Source organism: Macrotis lagotis, chromosome 1 (genome assembly GCF_037893015.1).
Source record: "Macrotis lagotis isolate mMagLag1 chromosome 1, bilby.v1.9.chrom.fasta, whole genome shotgun sequence".
NCBI classification, from domain to species: Eukaryota; Metazoa; Chordata; class Mammalia; order Peramelemorphia; family Peramelidae; genus Macrotis; species Macrotis lagotis.
In genome coordinates, this window is record NC_133658.1 from 139,583,696 (window position 1) to 139,601,152 (window position 17,457).

Genomic DNA, 17,457 nt, shown 5'->3' on the forward strand with positions numbered 1-17,457 from the left:
CAATTAGACTGCTTGAAGGAAAGTCTCCATTCTTCTTCTGGTTAATTTAAAAGCCCCTGAGATCTGCCCAGATTGAGCTGCAATCAGTTTTTATAAACTTGCCAAACTCTGCTAATGGCTCAAAAAAGTTAAGGCTTTTCCAGTATGTAAATTAAATTAGAGGAGATACTCAGGAGACCTACTAGGATGATCTCCAAACTACTATTTAGTAAGATATTGCTACAGAATGAGCTTTTCCCTAGCAGTGTTGGGGAATTAGCACTTGAATCAAATATGCCTTAGTTCTCCATCTCAATCCCCAAGTAGCATTTGGGCCGTTTCCCTCATCTGAAGTTGTCTCACTCAAATACTAATTGCTATTACATACCTGAGATCCTAGAAAGATCATCAAACCAATCATCTATCAGGAGGATTACTAAATGTCTCCATATCAGCCTCTTCTAAAAAATTAGAAACCTTACAAAACAAATTTGCCTCCCAAGTTTTCCAGCACATTTGGGTCATCACAGTAAAAAATAAGTTTTATATAAAGTAAGAAAAAATAAGAAACAAATATATACATATATTTTTTCATAGTTCAAGAAGAAACAGATTTTTATGTGTGTGTGTGTGTATATATATAAATATATTTTGCATCACTACAAAGTATAAGTTACCTGAAAAGAAGCTTCCAGTGGTCTCTGATGATGTTATAGAACATTAAATAAAAGTTTTAGGCAAACCCAATCATACTTTAAAAAAGTTATTTAGCTATATGGAACTATAGTACTACCCTTCAGATTAAAGTGCTGTGATATTACAAATACTGCAGCAAAAGCAATCCTAAAAAAAAGGAGAGATTTCCTTTTTATTCACCAATCCAAGCAGTATGGACTCTGAACTTTGAAATAGGAGCAACTTTACACTATTCCCAATTGAACAACATTTACTACCATCAGTGAATATTCTCAATCTCTACTTCAACACACAAAAATGTTGCCACAGAAGAAGACATTAGAGCTGCAATGCGCAGTACAGAAATGTCCCATGGTATCAATAATCACAATAGTACAAATGGCCTAGTTTTGTGCTTGGGTTATAAGAACTACAAATACAGAAATAAATGCCTTCTTCTTGCCTTTCCCAATTCCTACCAGGAATTCCTGTTGTACTTTCTCCCTCTTTATTCTCTTGGCTGGAACCAATAGAGAGGAACAGCAGCAAACTGAAGCAAATGGGCAGATTATGTTGCATCAACCATCTGGGTCATTTCTAATTTCTCCTGGCTTTGTAAAATTATTACTAAATAGGGTAAGGCTGCAACTTCCTCAACCATGTAGAAATGAGCCAAATTTCACTACAAGAAATACTTTTTTCTCTAGAGCCCCTCAGACTGATCTCTATTTCCCATTCCCTAGGGTCTGCATGGCATGCTCCACCATAAACTTTGTTCTTTTAAGATAAGACTACTGAGGAAATTGGGAGTATTGGGTGCAGCCACTGTGGGAATTAGCTGAAGAAGTCCACAGAAAACATCCTTACAGAAAATACTCTTAGGATGCAATGTGGTGCTATGGAAAGAATGTTGGATTTTGAATTAAAACCCAGACACTAATCCTGGTTCTTAATAGTTATGTGACTTGAGGATTAGGAGTAACTTTCTATAATTCTATAATCTTCCTTCCAAGCTGGCATCAAGATACCTATTATTATTGCAGAGTCTCCCTGACCACAAACAAAAAGGTCAAGGATAGCTGGGATGCTTACAATCTTTCCCCATTGTATTTCCTAATTTCATAGCCTGCAGTGAAAAGATCATATGGGCCTATTCAAAGTACAGTATGAGTCCAGGAGTTTGTGTTCAGAAAAAAAAAAACAACATACTTCATTTAGCAGATCCCCAGGCACTTTTAAAAAGTAGTCCCTAAATGTACCTGCTTAGGTTAAATAAACAACCAGAGTCAAATCCAAGAAGCAGTATCAAAAATGTTAAAGTATCAAAATGTATCATCTAAGGTCAGGAAACGTATACCTAAGTTAATAAAAGTCAAGAAAATGAGTCCACTCTGTCATAAAGACTCACAAATTGAAACTAGGGTGAAAGGGAGGAGAGAAATTCAAACATCCAAGTTAGAAAACCCTAGAGCTAAAAATGCACGAATGGTTTCTGTGTTTCTGAATCTCTGGCTCCTAGATTAGATCTTATAACTATGCCCCTAGTATGAAGAAAATATTTATGACGCACTTAAAGGGAGAGTGCCTTGAATAAAATTCTGGGAATGTACATTAAGAGATGCACTGTCATAATTAACCAGCCTTCAGTCAGTGGAAGGGACTCTCTTGCCAGCACACTTGTGAAGGAGTTAGTTGGTGATTCAGATTCAGCTGTTACTTGCCAGTTGTCATACTGAAAGTCCATAACCTCAAAAGGAGGTGCATACAAACTCACAAAACATCATTTCATTCCTTTATTGCCATGACTCACATCTTCCCTGCTTTATTCTTTAATTGTGCCGGAGAGCGGAGGATGTTGGGGGTTTCTTCCATGACTTTGACAAGCAAGTTGTCTATGTAGTCCTCCAGCTCACGAACCTGAAACTCCTTCTTATTTATGGTTTCCTTCTGTTTCAGGACCAGCTGGATCAGCTCATCATGGGTTAGTTGAGTATAAGCAAATTCAGGATCAGATGGTTTGTATTTCTTTAAAATTGAAAAGAAAAAAAAGACAAGTAAACTTTTATGAAACGCTGTGTTAAATTCTGGGGGTTTATAAAGAAGGGCAAAAAAAACCAGGGTCCCCACTCTCAAGGAGCTCACACTCCAAAGAATCATGTACACATGAGATATGATGGTCAGAGTCGAGCTTTAAGATTACTGAGCAACTGAGTGGGGGCTGGATAGGAATGGGGAGAAACAATGCAAAGGAATAAACCAAAAGACTATTACAGTAGCCCAGACATGAGGCACCAGCACAGCAATAGTGGAGAGAAGTGGATGTACACTAGAAGCATTGTAAAGGTGAAAACCACAAAAGTAGACAACAGATAGAGCATTATCTGGGGTTTATAAGCAAGAGTTGAGCATGATACTTAAGGCCTGAGTGGTAATAAAGCAGTTGGTAAAGAGAGCACCTCAGAGAAAAGATAATGAATTCTGTTTTAGATAAGCTGAGTTTGAGATGTCCATGAGACAGTTTGAATTATTCAACAAGAAGATGATGACGTGAGAACGGAGGAAAGGAAAGAGACTGGAACTGGATAAAGATTTGAGAATCATTCATATAGAGATGATAAATCTATGGGAGTTGATGAGATCACCAAGAGAAATAAGACTTCAGAGGGAGAAGAGAGAAGACTGCCCAGGTCAGAACCTTGGAAGGACCCACATTAGTAGGCAATAAAAGAGTATAAAGGAGAAGAGGCCAAGCAACAGTGTCAAAGATTGCTAAGAGGTAAAAGCAGGTGAGGATTGAGAAGAGGTCATTAGATTTGTTGTTGAAAAGATTACTTTCTAGCAAGAGCTAGAAAGAGAAATCCCATTTAAAGTACCTTCAGACAATATAAAATACTTGGGAGTCTTCCTGCCAAGGCAGACTCAGAAACTCTATGAAAACAAGTACAAAACACTTCTCACAGAAATAAAATCAGATTTAAATAACTGGGCAAATATCAACTACTCATGGATAGGCTGAGCTAATATAATAAAAATGACAATTCTACACAAATTAAAGTACTTATTTGGTGCCTTACCAATCAAACTTCCAAAAAATTACTTTAAAGAACTAGAAAAAATTGTAAGTAACTTCATATGGAGAAACAAAAAATCCAGAATATCCAGGGATTTAATGAAAAAAAAAATGCAAAAGAAGATGGCTTAGCCTTACCAGATCTAAAATTATATTATAAAGCATCAGTCATCAAAACTGGTATTGGCTAAGAACAAGTGGTCAATCAGTGGAACAGACTAGGTGAAAATGATTAAAGTAATCTGCTGTTTGATAAACCCAAAGAGTCCAGCTTCTGGGATAAAAACTCTCTCTTCAATAAAAACTGTTGGGAAAATTGGTAGTTAGTATGGCAGAAACTTGGATTCAACCAACATCTCACATCCTATACCAGGATAAGATCAGAATGGGTACAGGACTTAGATATAAAAGACAATATTATAAGCAAACTAGGAGATCAAAGAATAGTTTGCCTGTCAGATCTATGGAAAGGAAGCAGTTTATGACCAAGGAAGAGATGGAGAACATGATTAAATACAAACTAGATAATTTTGATTATGTTAAATTAAAAGTTTTTGCACAAACAAAACCACTGTAACCAAGATCAAAAGAAGTGTAGAAATTTGGTAAACAATTTTTACAACTAGTATTACTGTCAAAGGACTCATTTCTAAAATATACAGAGAATTGAATCAAATTTATTAAAAAAAAACCCAAGTCATTCCCCCATTGACAAATAATCAAAGAATATGCAGAGGCAATTTACAGATAAGGAAATCAAAAGTTATCCATAGTCATATGAAAAACTGCTCTAATTCATTACTGATTAGAGAAATGCAAATTAATGAATCTCTGAGGTACCACCTCACACCTATCAGGTTGGCCAATATGACCAGAAAGGGCAATAATCAATGTTGGAAGGGATGTGGGAAATCTAATGCATTGTTGATGAGACTGTGAACTGAGCCAACCTTTCTAAAGAGCAATCTGGAATTATGCCAAAAGGGCAATAAAAATGTGCATACCCTTTGATCTAGTAATACCACTACTGGGTCCATTCCCTAAAAGATCATGAAAAAGGGTAAAAACATCACATGTACAAAAATATTCATAGCAGTTTTGTGGTGGCAAAGAATTGGAAATTGAGTGAATGTCCATGAATTGGGGAATGGCTGAACAAATTGTGGTATACGTACTTTGTGGAACACTATTGTTCTATTAGAAACCAGGAGGGATGGGAATTCAGGGAAGCCTGGAAAGACCTGTATGAACTCATGCCAAGCAAGATAAGCAGAACCTGAAGAACATTTTACATCCTAACAGCACCATGGGGGCAATGATCAACCTTGATGGACTTGCTCATTTCATCAGTGCAATAAATCAAAGACAATTTTAGGGTATCTGCAATGGAGAATATGATCTGTATCCAAAGAAAGAAAGAACTGAGGAGTTTAAAGAAAGAGCAAAGTCTATCACCTTGAATTTATAAAAATACAGTTACCTTATGTATTATGTAAATTTGCTACATCTTATATTTTATTTTCCCCTTAAGGATATGATTTTTCTCTCAACACATTCAATTTTGATCAATGTATAGCATGAAAACAAAGTAAAGACTATCAGACTGTCTTCTGTGGGGTGTGGGGAGGGAAGCAAAGTTGGGGGGGAAATTGTAAAACTCAAAAAAATTTTTTTAAAAACATTAAAAAAAGAAAATCATTGTTGACTTTGGAGATGTTTTGGTCTGAATAATGAGGTGGAAACCATATTGCTAAAGGTTTAGAAGTACTAGAAGAAGTACAATCGCTTAGTAGAAACTTTTTTTTCAAAGTCTTTCAAACTTTTAAAACTCTTTCAAAGAGTTTAGCTTTGGGGAGAATGACAGCTAAGAGGGATATTCAGATCAAATGAAGGGTGTTTTTTTGTTTTGTTTTGTTTGTTAAAGGATGGGGAATATATGGTTACATTTGTAGGCATGAGGAAAGTACCCAATATTTAGAGAGGCTGAATATTAAGAGGGTGGGGTTGACAGAGGGGACAATTTGCTGGAAATATGGAATATGGAAATATGAAATATGGAAAAGAATCATGGATATTATGTGGAAGGGTTTGCCTGGGGCAAGGAGAAGGGTTACCCCTTCATTTGAGACAGGTATCAAAGGAGAGACAGAAAGACATCTGAGTAATATTAGACAAGGAGAGGAAGGAGCTTCTCATCAAATGGTCTCAATTTTTTTGGTGAAACATGAGGCAAGTAAGAGGTCTTCAGATAGGTGAGGGAGAAGAAGAGGTTCCATAAGAAAGGGGGGGAGCAAGATTGGGGGGGAAATTGTAAAATTCAAAATAAATAAAATCTTTCTAAAAGGAAAAAGAAAAAAGAAAGGTCAGAGGAGGAATGTAAAGCTTTAAAAGCAACACAAGGAAAATAATTAGTAACTTAGGGCCCTTGGAAGACTTGTCAATTCAATCACACATCCCAGTCCTTAAAAGATGACAATGACAGCTCCACTGTAAGGTTGATCTGTGGAAAGTGACATCTCATGCTATCAATCATAACAAGGAAAAATGTGAAATTTTTCAAAATTATTAATATACAATTGGAAGAAACAGCAATCTGCTACATCAGAAAGAACATTGCTGTTGAGTCAGAAGCTTTAGGTTTGAATCCAAGCTCTGCTACTTACTACCTTGGTGACTTGGGGCAAATCATTTACATCCCCATAGATCTCAATTTCCTCATCTGTAAAATGAGGGAATTGGGACAGATAATCTCTCCCTCCTATTATGGTAACCCTATGATCCTCTAACTTATATGAAGAGATAGAAAGTCTTAAATTATAGCTCACTTTCCAAATCTGTTACTGGGAGTTGATTACAAGCACCAGTAAAACATTAAAGGAGTGGCATTACAAGCTCTAAACTCCATGCAAAGACCCCAATTTAAGTCATTTGGGAATACTTATTTCAAGTATATAGGGAATCAAAGCCAAACATCTCTAGATCAAAATCCAAACCATCAAACATTTATTGAGCACCCTCAGGGTGTCGCAGCACTCTCTGTACCAGGTCTTCATGTTCTCTCTCATAATGAAAGGGCAGAGTATCTATAAAGAGATCCTATGCTTCACGGGCACTGATGATTTACTTAGAGTGCTTAGAGTTGAGCTGTATTCTCCACAAGGCTCTTAGACTCATACAGAAGTTCAGAGAAGCAATATGATGCCCCAAAGCTCCAGTTCCTCAGTAGAGGGACTAGAAGTACAAATTTAGAAAAATCCCAAGAATTGTGCTAACAGAAGTTCCTCCCACCCCCACCCCAAACTTCCTGTACCAGAGTCTGGGATCTTTTCATTACCTTTCAGCACCCACTGCCACAATGTCTCCTATCCCTTCCCCAGCAGGAGAGTGTGAACCCAAGACACTTTGATGCTAAAGCCAGGGAATGCTCTTTCCACCACATTGTGCTCTCTTGTGGTGCAGTAGAAAGGGTTAACAAAGTTTAAGTTACCAATGAGAGAGACAAGTACAGTTTTTGAATCCCATTCTATTCTTGCTTTTTTAACTAACATTATCTTGTGAGATAAGGAAAGGGTTTACATTTAGGCTCCATGAGAAGAAGCAATAAGCTTCCATTTACAGAAGACGGTTTTCTTTCTCTAAGAAGATGACAACCTTTGATGCTGGATCACTCATCCAGTGGGCTCTGAGATACAACTAAGCATCAGAAAGGCATGGTACTAGAAGTTATGTGGAATACAAGACAACAGAGAGTCCCCAATCTTAAAAGAGGTTTACAATGAGAGTGGAGACTATTGTAGTTCAGTCATTTCAGTTGTGTCCAACTTGTTGAGAGTCCACTTGAGGTTTCTTGGCAAAGATAGTGGAGGATTCTGCCATATCCAGCTCATTTTAACCAAGGAAAATAGGGATAAGTGACTTTTCCATATAAGATACACAGACAGTATAGATATACACTTAACAGAGAGTCTGAGGCAGGTCTTTCTGAGTCCAGGCCCAGTGCTCTATACATTCATTGTACCATCTAGATGACTCATAAAAAAGAAGGTTCAAAATCTTGAAGTACCTATATTTGATCTTTTTTTTGGGGGGGGGGTTGCAAGACAATGGGGTTAAGTGACTTTCCCAAGGTCACACAGCTAGGAATTATTAAGTGTCTGAGGTCAAATTTGAACTCAGATCCTCCTGACTCCGGGGCTGGTGCTCTATCCACTGCTGCCCCTGAAGTACCTATATTTAAACAGTAGAGAGGCAAGAAACCCGACAAAGAGATGGAAGAAACAGATGAAGGAGGAAATACAAGATAATATAGAAACCAAGGAAAGAATAGTTGGTCAAAAGATTGGCTACAGTCCTAACAAAGATGAGATCAGAGAAAAGGTGACTGGATTTAGCAGTCAGGCAAGGTTTACAAAAAAAATGGAAATAAAGCCAGATTTGGTAGTGAGACTGTAGGAAGAGGTTATCTTTGAACGAAGAAAAGAGTTCCTCTTTATTAGACTGGGAAAAATAATACATTAATGTTTATACAGTACTTTACATATATTACCTTATTTTGATCTTCATTATGAACTTAGGAGGCAAATACGACAGGTATTATTAGGCCCAATTTATAGATAACTGAGAAGCAGAGGGGTCAAGTAATTTGTTCACAAACTCATAGCTAGCAAGAAGTGGAGGTGAGATTTCAAGAATCCACATTTCCCTAAGTCTAGCTGCAGTACTCTAGCTATTACACCACCCGCCTCCAGAAGACAGGAGGAGCAGAGTGGGTGTGATGACAGTAGGAAGTTCCAGTCAGATGTATGTCCTCGAGTTTCTCAGTAAAATAGGAAATGAAGTCATTGGCAGTTGAGAGTCAGGGAGGCATCAGGGGTTTTCCATATCACCCCAAAAAGAATTAAGCAATTATAGTCAATTAAGAGATCCTGGAAGTGACTGATGTGGCAAAACAGTATGTACCAATATTTTTAAAATTGCTTCTTTGCTTAAAATTATTTCTTAGAATTTCTACCCTCAGAACTGGAATAAAAAAAATAAATTCTCATTTTACTGCTTAACACAGAATTCAAAGAAAGTTAAATGATATTTGGGGGTGTTAAGTTGAAGTTTTTTCCCCAGGTACTGCTTCCCAATGAAGCCCTGGGGCTTCACCCCCAATAGAATTCTCTTTTGCAACAAAGAATTGCAGTGATGTAAAACAAATTAGGGCACTGGCCATGTTTAACAATACAAGGCCTTATTAGCAAATAGAGCCCACAATGTGCTTCCCCAAACAGACCCTTTTCTGCAAGCAGCCAGGATAAGGGAGAGAGCAACACATCACACAAACCCTGCAGGGGCTGAAGCTCAAGAGCTTTGGAATTCATTTAATTTTACTACTTTCAAATTGAAGTTTTAAGTCACTTGTGTACCAAGTGCATTTTCAGTCTGGTTAGGGCTCCCAATACGCAATTATAAAGAGCTGGGGCATTAACACATTAGCAGAGAGAAAAGAAGCACTGTACTGACCCTGCTGTTTCTTGTTTAGTTGAGAAGGTCTTAATAACTCCAGCTATGCAATTCCTTTGCTTAACCTCCCTCTTGCTATGGCAACATTCCAAAGAGAGGCATTAACATAAATATTGTCTTAGAATTGAAGTACAAAGCACTTATTATAAATGTGGCCCAGTTACTGCATGACTCCAGGAAGCATAACACTATATTAATTTGGAATATGAAGACTATAGTGTAATACAATAAATATTTTTAAGACAAAAAAAGGTCAGAGGTTAGAAAAGACACTAGCAGCATCCCCTTTGGTGATACATGTTCAAGGGCAAACTAGGGGGGTGGGGGAAGGAGGAGAGAGGACACGTAATTATTAATAGTATTCTACCCATCAAAGCACATTACTCTGATAAAGTATACATCTCTAACTGACAGAGAACTGGGTGCTCCATTCTGGAATCCAACTGCATTCCATTCCAAAGCTAAGCCAACGAGGGGAATGGAAGTTGGAGAATTCTGAGTTTTTATTATTGAACCCTTCCTTCACACTGTCCTAGTCTCTTCCCTAGTTTACTAGTTGCTGCCATCACAGCTTAGAGACTAAGAAGTGCCTCTATTCTGTTGAATGTCTACCACAGATTTTCAAGCAGGAACTAGCTTAGTCATAATTTAAGCCAAGAATAGTTTAAAAAAAAGCTTATTTTATTTTTCTCCTAGAAGGCAAAGTTTTTTTAATTGTTTAGAGTTATTGAATTCTGGAGGGTTTGGGGGAGGGTGGGGGTGTGGGGATACGGAAACTCACAGGATTTAGAGCTGGAAGGAGGGCTAATCCAATGGCTCATTTTACATATCACAGGTCTCAGGGCTGAAAGGGATCTTAAGGGTCATCAACCCCCTTCTTTTACTGAGGGCACTAAGATCTAGGTGTAATGGCTTGCCCAAAGTGACAGAGAGAGTAAGCAGCACAACTGGCATTTCAGCTGATCCTTTGACTCCCAAACCACTGCTCCTTCCAACTAACTATGAGGACAATCCCATATGAGGAAACTGAGCCAAGGACAGAAAATAATTGTCTCAAGTCACATCATTACTAAACAGAAGATCAAGTATTTAAATCCAAACGTTCTGACCCCAAATCCAGGGATCTTTTCCCCACAAAAGTCAGTAGACAGACATGTGATGGTTAATTTCTAGTTCATGTTAATTAGCACACACATCAGTGTTGAGTAAATGTTAACAGAGGATGATGATTTGCGGAACAATGATTACCAGCTATGGTAAGACTAGAAGGAAATGGAAGGCAAGGCAATGGGGTAAGAAGGTGCTAACTCATTTTTAATTACACATCTTTATAATTAAGCCTCCTTACCAACGACTCATTATGCCCAGAGTAAGGAAGTTACATGAGGACAAGAATTATGTCTGTCTAGAGTTTGTATATTCCCCTAGAGTCTTGCATGGTAAAAGCTTTACTGTTTTGCTGAAAGAATGAACAAGCTTTTGGAAAACCTTTAAAATAGCTCCTGGTAACAAAGCTTTTTGCCTTGGCACCTAATATCAAACATTTCCCAATAGATAATTTGTAACACCCGCTACCTTTCCTCCTTTACAATCATCAGAATGTCTGTCTTAGGTGATCCACTTGGACTCAGAAAACCTTCAAGTCTTCAAGGAGATTTCAAATCATCTTGCTGCCATTTACTAGCCTGATGCTGGACCTGTACTGCTCTAACTTTCAACCTTAAAAAAAAAAAGGAAATGTTTAAACCTAAGGAAAATATTTTGTAAGCTTCAAAAAAATGAACTGTGCTTGCTTTAGGGAATCCAGATCCTTTGTGAACAACTAGTCTCTTTCACATTCTTATGATAGTGAAGCAATGAGCATGCTCATTTTCTATTACAAGATACTGCAGAAGAGGTCAGAATCTAGAAGAACTATCAAATGCAGATGTACAACTGACTGGCTGTTTTCAAACATCAAAGAATTTTGTTTTGTTTTCCTGTACTATTGAATTGCAAGAAGAACTGGACCCCAACATGTTAACCTTGGAAGAGTTAAAGGATACAACATACCAATCATAACACCTATGAGCACACTGAACTCAATCTGCCAGATAGTGGAGCTACAAAAACAAAAATAAAAGATGCCTGCTCTCAAAGAGCTTATCATTCCACTGGAGGATGGGAGCTTTAAAAGTGAGAAAATGGGCCAAAGTTCACAAAGGCTGACTTAAAAGTAGTATATCTATGCTAAAAATGAGAAACTACTGCAAAGTGAGCAGCTAACATGCTAATATGGAACTCTCAGGGGAAACATACCTTTATAATGGCCTCATTAAGCAAGTTCTCACTGATGATGGTAGCAGTACCCAAACTGGTTGGAAGGGTCTTTGTTGCTGTTGTATTCATTGGCTTCACAGGATGAGTTCTGAAAGAGGAGGGAAGGGGTAGGAAAAGTGGGTCTATATATTTAGACTATTCAGACAAGTAAGAGAAGTCATAAAACAACGATCTCTTCTTCTCTCCAAGCCCAAAATGTTCCAATCTTAGAGATCCTAATGAAGCAAAACAAGTCAAAACTTATCATTTAGAAGCACAGTCAAGTACTACCCAACCCAGGTGTTTTGACCTTTCCAAAAACACTGATCACTAAGTACATTAATGCACACCAGGATCCGACAAACTATCTTTTCTCAATAGAGCCATTTCTACAAACAAGTAAAGGCTATGAAATTGCCTGTACCTGTGTTTCATCTGGCTAATACTTAAAAACAACACTGGAGCAAGGGCCAGAAAAATAAGAAAAAAGTAAATTAAAAATGTTTTAACCCCAGCTTTACAAATAGGGACCTACAAATATGACAAGACCCCCCCCCCCCCCCAAAAAAAGGCCTTCTACCAGCTCATTTATCTACCAATTAGTAGGTAAAACTCTATCTCCAATAGAAGGGCCAATCTTTTTAAAGGTTGCAATTTGCAGGGCTTTTAGGACTTGAAAACAAGTCTTTGGTGTGACAGAAAAAAATCAAGTATCCCACACTTATGTAGATGATCCAGTCTCTCACCTGTGCTTGGCAGACACAGTGGTTCCACCAGTTGGCTGAGCTGGGAATGGATGTGGCTCTGAGGGCGAAACCCACGCCCGGAGAAGCTGCTTCCTCTTGTCAGAATTTTCAACTTTAGCAGCCGAGCAGTCTGCTGATGTTTTTTGGGGAGATTCTGCTCTATTTGTGTGATAAGTGTCAAAGTGTAGAGAGTCAGGAAAAGAGTGTGTTATATTAAAGGTCTCAGAAAGGGAGTGACCCAAAACAGGAGAACCCTGAGAAGATGACCTTTGACTCCTATTTTCCTCAGTATGGTTAACCTCCTCCCTCCATACCTGTTTCTCCAAACTCTCAGAGATTGAGATGTTTTTATCTAAACCTAAGCCTTCTCCCTGGAGCAGTTTGCAAACATCCACTGCTGTGGTCTGCTCTGAAGACAATATGGAGGAGTTAACAACAGCTTTAGGTTTTTCCACTTGGAGGACATTTTTTTCCTCTTGAAAGAATGTAGATGCATGGCCCACTGATGGACTTTGGTTTTCCTCTTCAGAAGAAGAGGTTAATGAGCAGGAAAATGGTGTTTCAGTTTTCAGATGATTCTTTATAGTTGGAGTCTTTCTGACATCTTCCAATTGTTCTACTCTCTCATCATCTGATGTTACTTCTGGAATGGAGGGAAGTGTCAGGCTCAGATCCCCCATAACTGGAGATTTGAGATCTGAAACCGAGTCAAGACTTCTGAAGGGATCAGAGAGCAGGCCTTCATGATCACTGGCTTTGCTCTGATAATTCTCACTATAATTTTCATATCGCTCAATAATGAATGGAGTGACTTTTTCTGATCTGGATTCCCTCACCAGTTCTTCTGAAGGATGCTTCCCATGAGACTCAGATATCAATACACTACCAACAAGTGGATCAGAGGGAAAGATGTCAGTCAGGGAAGCTGGTTCATCATGATTCAGTTCAAAAGTAGTCCTCACTCCTGTTTTTAGTGGCAAAGAAAGACTGTTTGGTTCAGCTGTCTTTATTTTCTTTTTAATTTCCTCTGGTTCTCTGTCAGATAATGTATTGTTCACTACATCTTTAGTCTTTAACTCTAGAGGTTTGTTTTTCTCCTCTTCTGTAAAATAAATGGGCTTTTCTACTTCCTCTTCTGAGAAAAGCTCTTCAGAGAAGGACACACGCTTCTTGATCTTCTTGTGGCCCTCTCTATCATGCAGGCCAATTAAGTTGCTTTTTCCAACTATAGAGTCAAATGATGTGCCCAAATCTTTCATTTTATGGGACAACTCAGCTCCTTCATTAGTAGCAACTACTCCATTATCACTGACTTGGTTTTCTAAAGATGGCGCACATAAAGATGTAAATTCTTTACTTCCTTCCATCCAAGGTTTTCCAGTCTCACTTCTGTCTTGAATGAGAGTAACATTTTGTTGGGGATCTCTAGATATAGGGAGATAATTTGATTTGTTGATTTTAGGAAATATTGAGACCTTTTCTTCTTTTGTGAGGTGCTTATCATTTGTATTTTCCAGTATATCTGATGAGGATCTAGAGGATTCCATGTTTGCCTTATTCTTTCCTACTTCTTTCTCCCCAATCTCTTCTATAGAGACTCCATTTCCTTTATGCAATGAAGAATGCTTATCAAGTGATTCCAGGGAATCAGAGGAAGCATTTGAAACTAGAATTGAACCCTCTTTTTGAGATTTCACAGCAAGAAGGAAAGAAAGTTCTTTAGAATTGGCCTGGTTCTCCTGAGAAAAAGGCCAGTTTTCAATTGGAGTAGAAGTAGAAACAGGAGCTATGGTGGAAGGTGAGAAAGAAGAAAGATCAGAAAAGCTTTCTGAGGGTTCTGTCTTTGATTCTTGTCCCAGTTTAGAATGTAAGGAATCAGGACTAGAACCAGAAGTAGGAGCAGAAAAGAAAAGAGAAGAATCACAAAGAGAAGGAGGAAGCTTGGCTTTGGATTGAGCCTCTGGAGACACTCCCAGTCTGTGAAAAGGACAAAATAAAATCTGCAGGTCAGTTGCAGATGTGATGTCACATCCACACACCCCTACACTCACACATACCTACCTACCTACCGACACACACACACACACACACACACACACACACACACACACACACGATGTTCAAAAGAGGAATTTTTATACTTTTGGTAACATGATTATAAATCAAAAGAATCTCAACATCCTAAGAGAACTGACGCCAATGCTTGAAACACAAAAGGAATATTTTGTTATCAAGCATGTCTACCATACTTGGGCATGTCAGTTATGATGTGGGACAGAGAGTAAGAAATGTCTTTAGAATTTCATTTAGAAGATAAATCCACTTGATCTTATAACTATAAAAAGACACTTAAAAATCCTCAAAGCATTAAAGCTGGTAGATGATAAAGCAGGGGATAGATTTTGAAAAGAAGTATGCTGGGTGTATTGTGTGTGTGTGTGTGTGTGTGTGTGTGTGTGTGTGTGTGTGTGTGTGTTTGTGTTTGTGTGTGTGTGTCAAAAGTGAGCAGAGTCTCCCCAAAAAAAAGTAATGCATAGCCCAAAATACAGAAATACTGTTGCTGTGAATGTGAGTCATGCCAAGCAGAAATGTCCCAAGGTTAGTTAATCTTCTTGGAACAAAACACCAAGCAAGTTAGCCCAAGGCATATTCCAGAGTAAACTAGACTTTCCCAAGTCTTCTTTTTATATACAAGTGCAAGGAAGAAATAGTGTTAGTCTTCAAGAAAAAATGCCCAATTTGCAAGAGAACACAATTAGCATAGGTTTATGCACACAATAGTGGTAACACAAGTTAACTGATTGAAGTTTATGATTGATCCCATATTCTTTTATCTTCTTTTTGAGGTAAGTCAACCCAAATCTGGAACAAACACCTTTTGTATTCCTACAATTGCCAAATTTTGACAAATGACTGAAAATACAGGTTAACTTTGTATACTTCCAGTGTCCCTAAAAAAGAAATGGTTTTAAAAAATCCTGGGGATAAAAGGTAAAAGGACTAGGGTCCCTCCAGGGATGAGATGCTACAAAGAAAGAACTCTGTAAAGACAGTCCCATTCTTATTGATCTTTTTATTTATATCTCTGTCTATAGATTGTTCCTTAATTTCCCTTCTCTGATTTCTCATTATTTTTCAATATAGGAAATTTTTAATATTTCAAAAAATAGGGTTTAAACTTCACTTGGATGGTTTTAACTGCTAATTAAAGGTTCACAGGGCACAAAACAACTCCTGGCCTAGAGCTGGCATTCATTTAAGTTTGTAGGCTGTGCAAATTTACTAGCAAGTCCAGTTAAAGGAGAGTCAACAGTGCTTTCTTGCCATGCCAGTTACCTTCATTTTAGATCTTGTGCAACCATAATCATGAGAATGGGGATCAAAAACTAGGTGCAACTGAAGATTCCTTTATAGCAAGGTATAAAGGAAATGAATGAAGAGACTTAATTAAGACTCACCTGGGTTTAACAGCTTTGGTTTGGGGCCCCCGTGCAGAAAGGGCAGGTGGCCTAGATGTGGGTTCAGATTCTGCTCCAGACTGCAGCATCCTGTGCACTTCCTCAGTGGGACTTGGAGATTTGACCTGTCCAGAGATAGAGGCAGACAAGTCTTCTTCAGGCTTCTCATCAAGGGCTTTTACTGGAATTTCAACAAGTCCTGTCTCTTTTTCCTTTGCTGTGGCTTCCATAGGGGTGATTTCCTTTTCCTTCACCAATACACTAGGAATGCTGCTTTCCGATTCACTGTTTTTCAGAGCATCCTTTTTTCCTGTGACCAAAGATAGCAAAGAAGATTTCTTGTTCTCCTGCTTCCTGTTCTCCTTACTTTCTTTCTCACTTTCTGTACTCATAGGGGCCACATTCACATCTCCAGTAACAACTGGTTTGTAGGATGGCAGAGTCAGAGATTTTAAAGAATCTTTTGGAAGAGACCCGGATAGTCGTTGGTCTGGAGACATCCGCCCTGTCTCCCCAGATTCCTTAAAAGGTCTGGAAGATAGATTTTCTGTAGATGAAAACAAATGCTTCTTCCTAAATCCTTGAGGAGATGGGGAGGAAGATGGGGAGCTGTCCTTTGTCATGGTCTCATTTTTGAGCTCTGGCTGCTCTAGATAAATGTGATTTCCATTGATACATACATTAGATCGGGAGAGTTGGTCATTCTTAGACCGAAGGCCACCAAAAAAGGATAATCCTTCTTTCTTAGGAAGGGTAAAGTTCATCTGACTTAGCTGCTTGATATCTGCACTTGCAGTTCTCCTGTGAGACATGCCTATAGGAAGAAGAGCAAACAGTTTTGATGTCACAAATACACAAATCTTAACCAAGTAAAGAAGGTGGATGAATAACAAGTTATATCAATGGGCAATAGCAGAAAGACCCTCCACTAGGACAGGAGTAACCATCTAAGTCTAGGATTCAAAAATATGAATGCAAGAAGAGTGAACTGAACTTTTTATCCTTCTAAAGTTGAAGTTCTTAACCTAGAGTCCCATGAACTTGTGTCTCTGTAATATATATATATATATATATATATACACACACACACACACACACACATATATCATACACACACTTATATAGGTGTATGTGTTTTGAATGCTATATTTCTACAATTGCTTTCCTCAGTAATTCTATAAATGTTATTTTCTACATTCTAAGCCCAAAGTCATTTTCTAAATCAATGTGTGACTTTCAGGGATCATAGTCCTTTCTATCTGAGTGTGAGGCCACTGCTCTCTGTACTGTAAACTTTTTAAAAATTCTATTCTATGTTCCAAGTGATTATTTATATCTTTTGTGTGTGTGTGTGTGTGTGTGTGTGTGTGTGTGTGTGTGTGTATCCCCCTTAATTCTAGTACCTTTCTTCTGTTAATTATCTCCAATTTATCCTATCTTTTGCCTTTCTTTGCATCCTCAGTGAAGGCTTATTAATGCTTGGCAGAGGGGTACATAATAAATGTTTATTGTCTGAATGACTAAAAAAACAACCATTTGGGTACTTCACACCATTTCTCAGAACCATCTACTTGATCTCCCAATATTTACATGAAAGTTTTATGTCAGTAGAGTGTAAGCTCTGCTGGGACCTAACAAGCTAAAAAGGTAGCCTAGAAGAGATTGTGCTATTGACCAAGGAACTGCCTACTACCTCAGAGCAAGGAAGTTCATCCAAAGAGGA

The 17,457-nt window shown here is 38.2% G+C and overlaps 1 protein-coding gene across 2 annotated transcripts in view; it reads right to left on the reverse strand.

Annotated features, from left to right (window-relative positions):
• Positions 1-1,844: 1,844 nt before the first annotated feature.
• Positions 1,845-17,457, reverse strand: part of RAB11FIP1 (RAB11 family interacting protein 1) — a 38,670-nt gene continuing 23,057 nt past the window's right edge. Inside the window, exons 3-6 of one of the 2 annotated variants that reach the window (XM_074208807.1) lie at positions 15,735-16,548; positions 12,277-14,253; positions 11,531-11,639; positions 1,845-2,679 (exon numbers count right to left, since the gene is read on the reverse strand). In XM_074208807.1, the coding sequence (XP_074064908.1) occupies positions 2,461-2,679; positions 11,531-11,639; positions 12,277-14,253; positions 15,735-16,548 (3,119 nt within the window). In that variant the 3' untranslated portion in view covers positions 1,845-2,460. The remainder of the gene's footprint in view (positions 2,680-11,530; positions 11,640-12,276; positions 14,254-15,734; positions 16,549-17,457) is intronic. The other variant, XM_074208808.1, reaches the window with a different exon arrangement.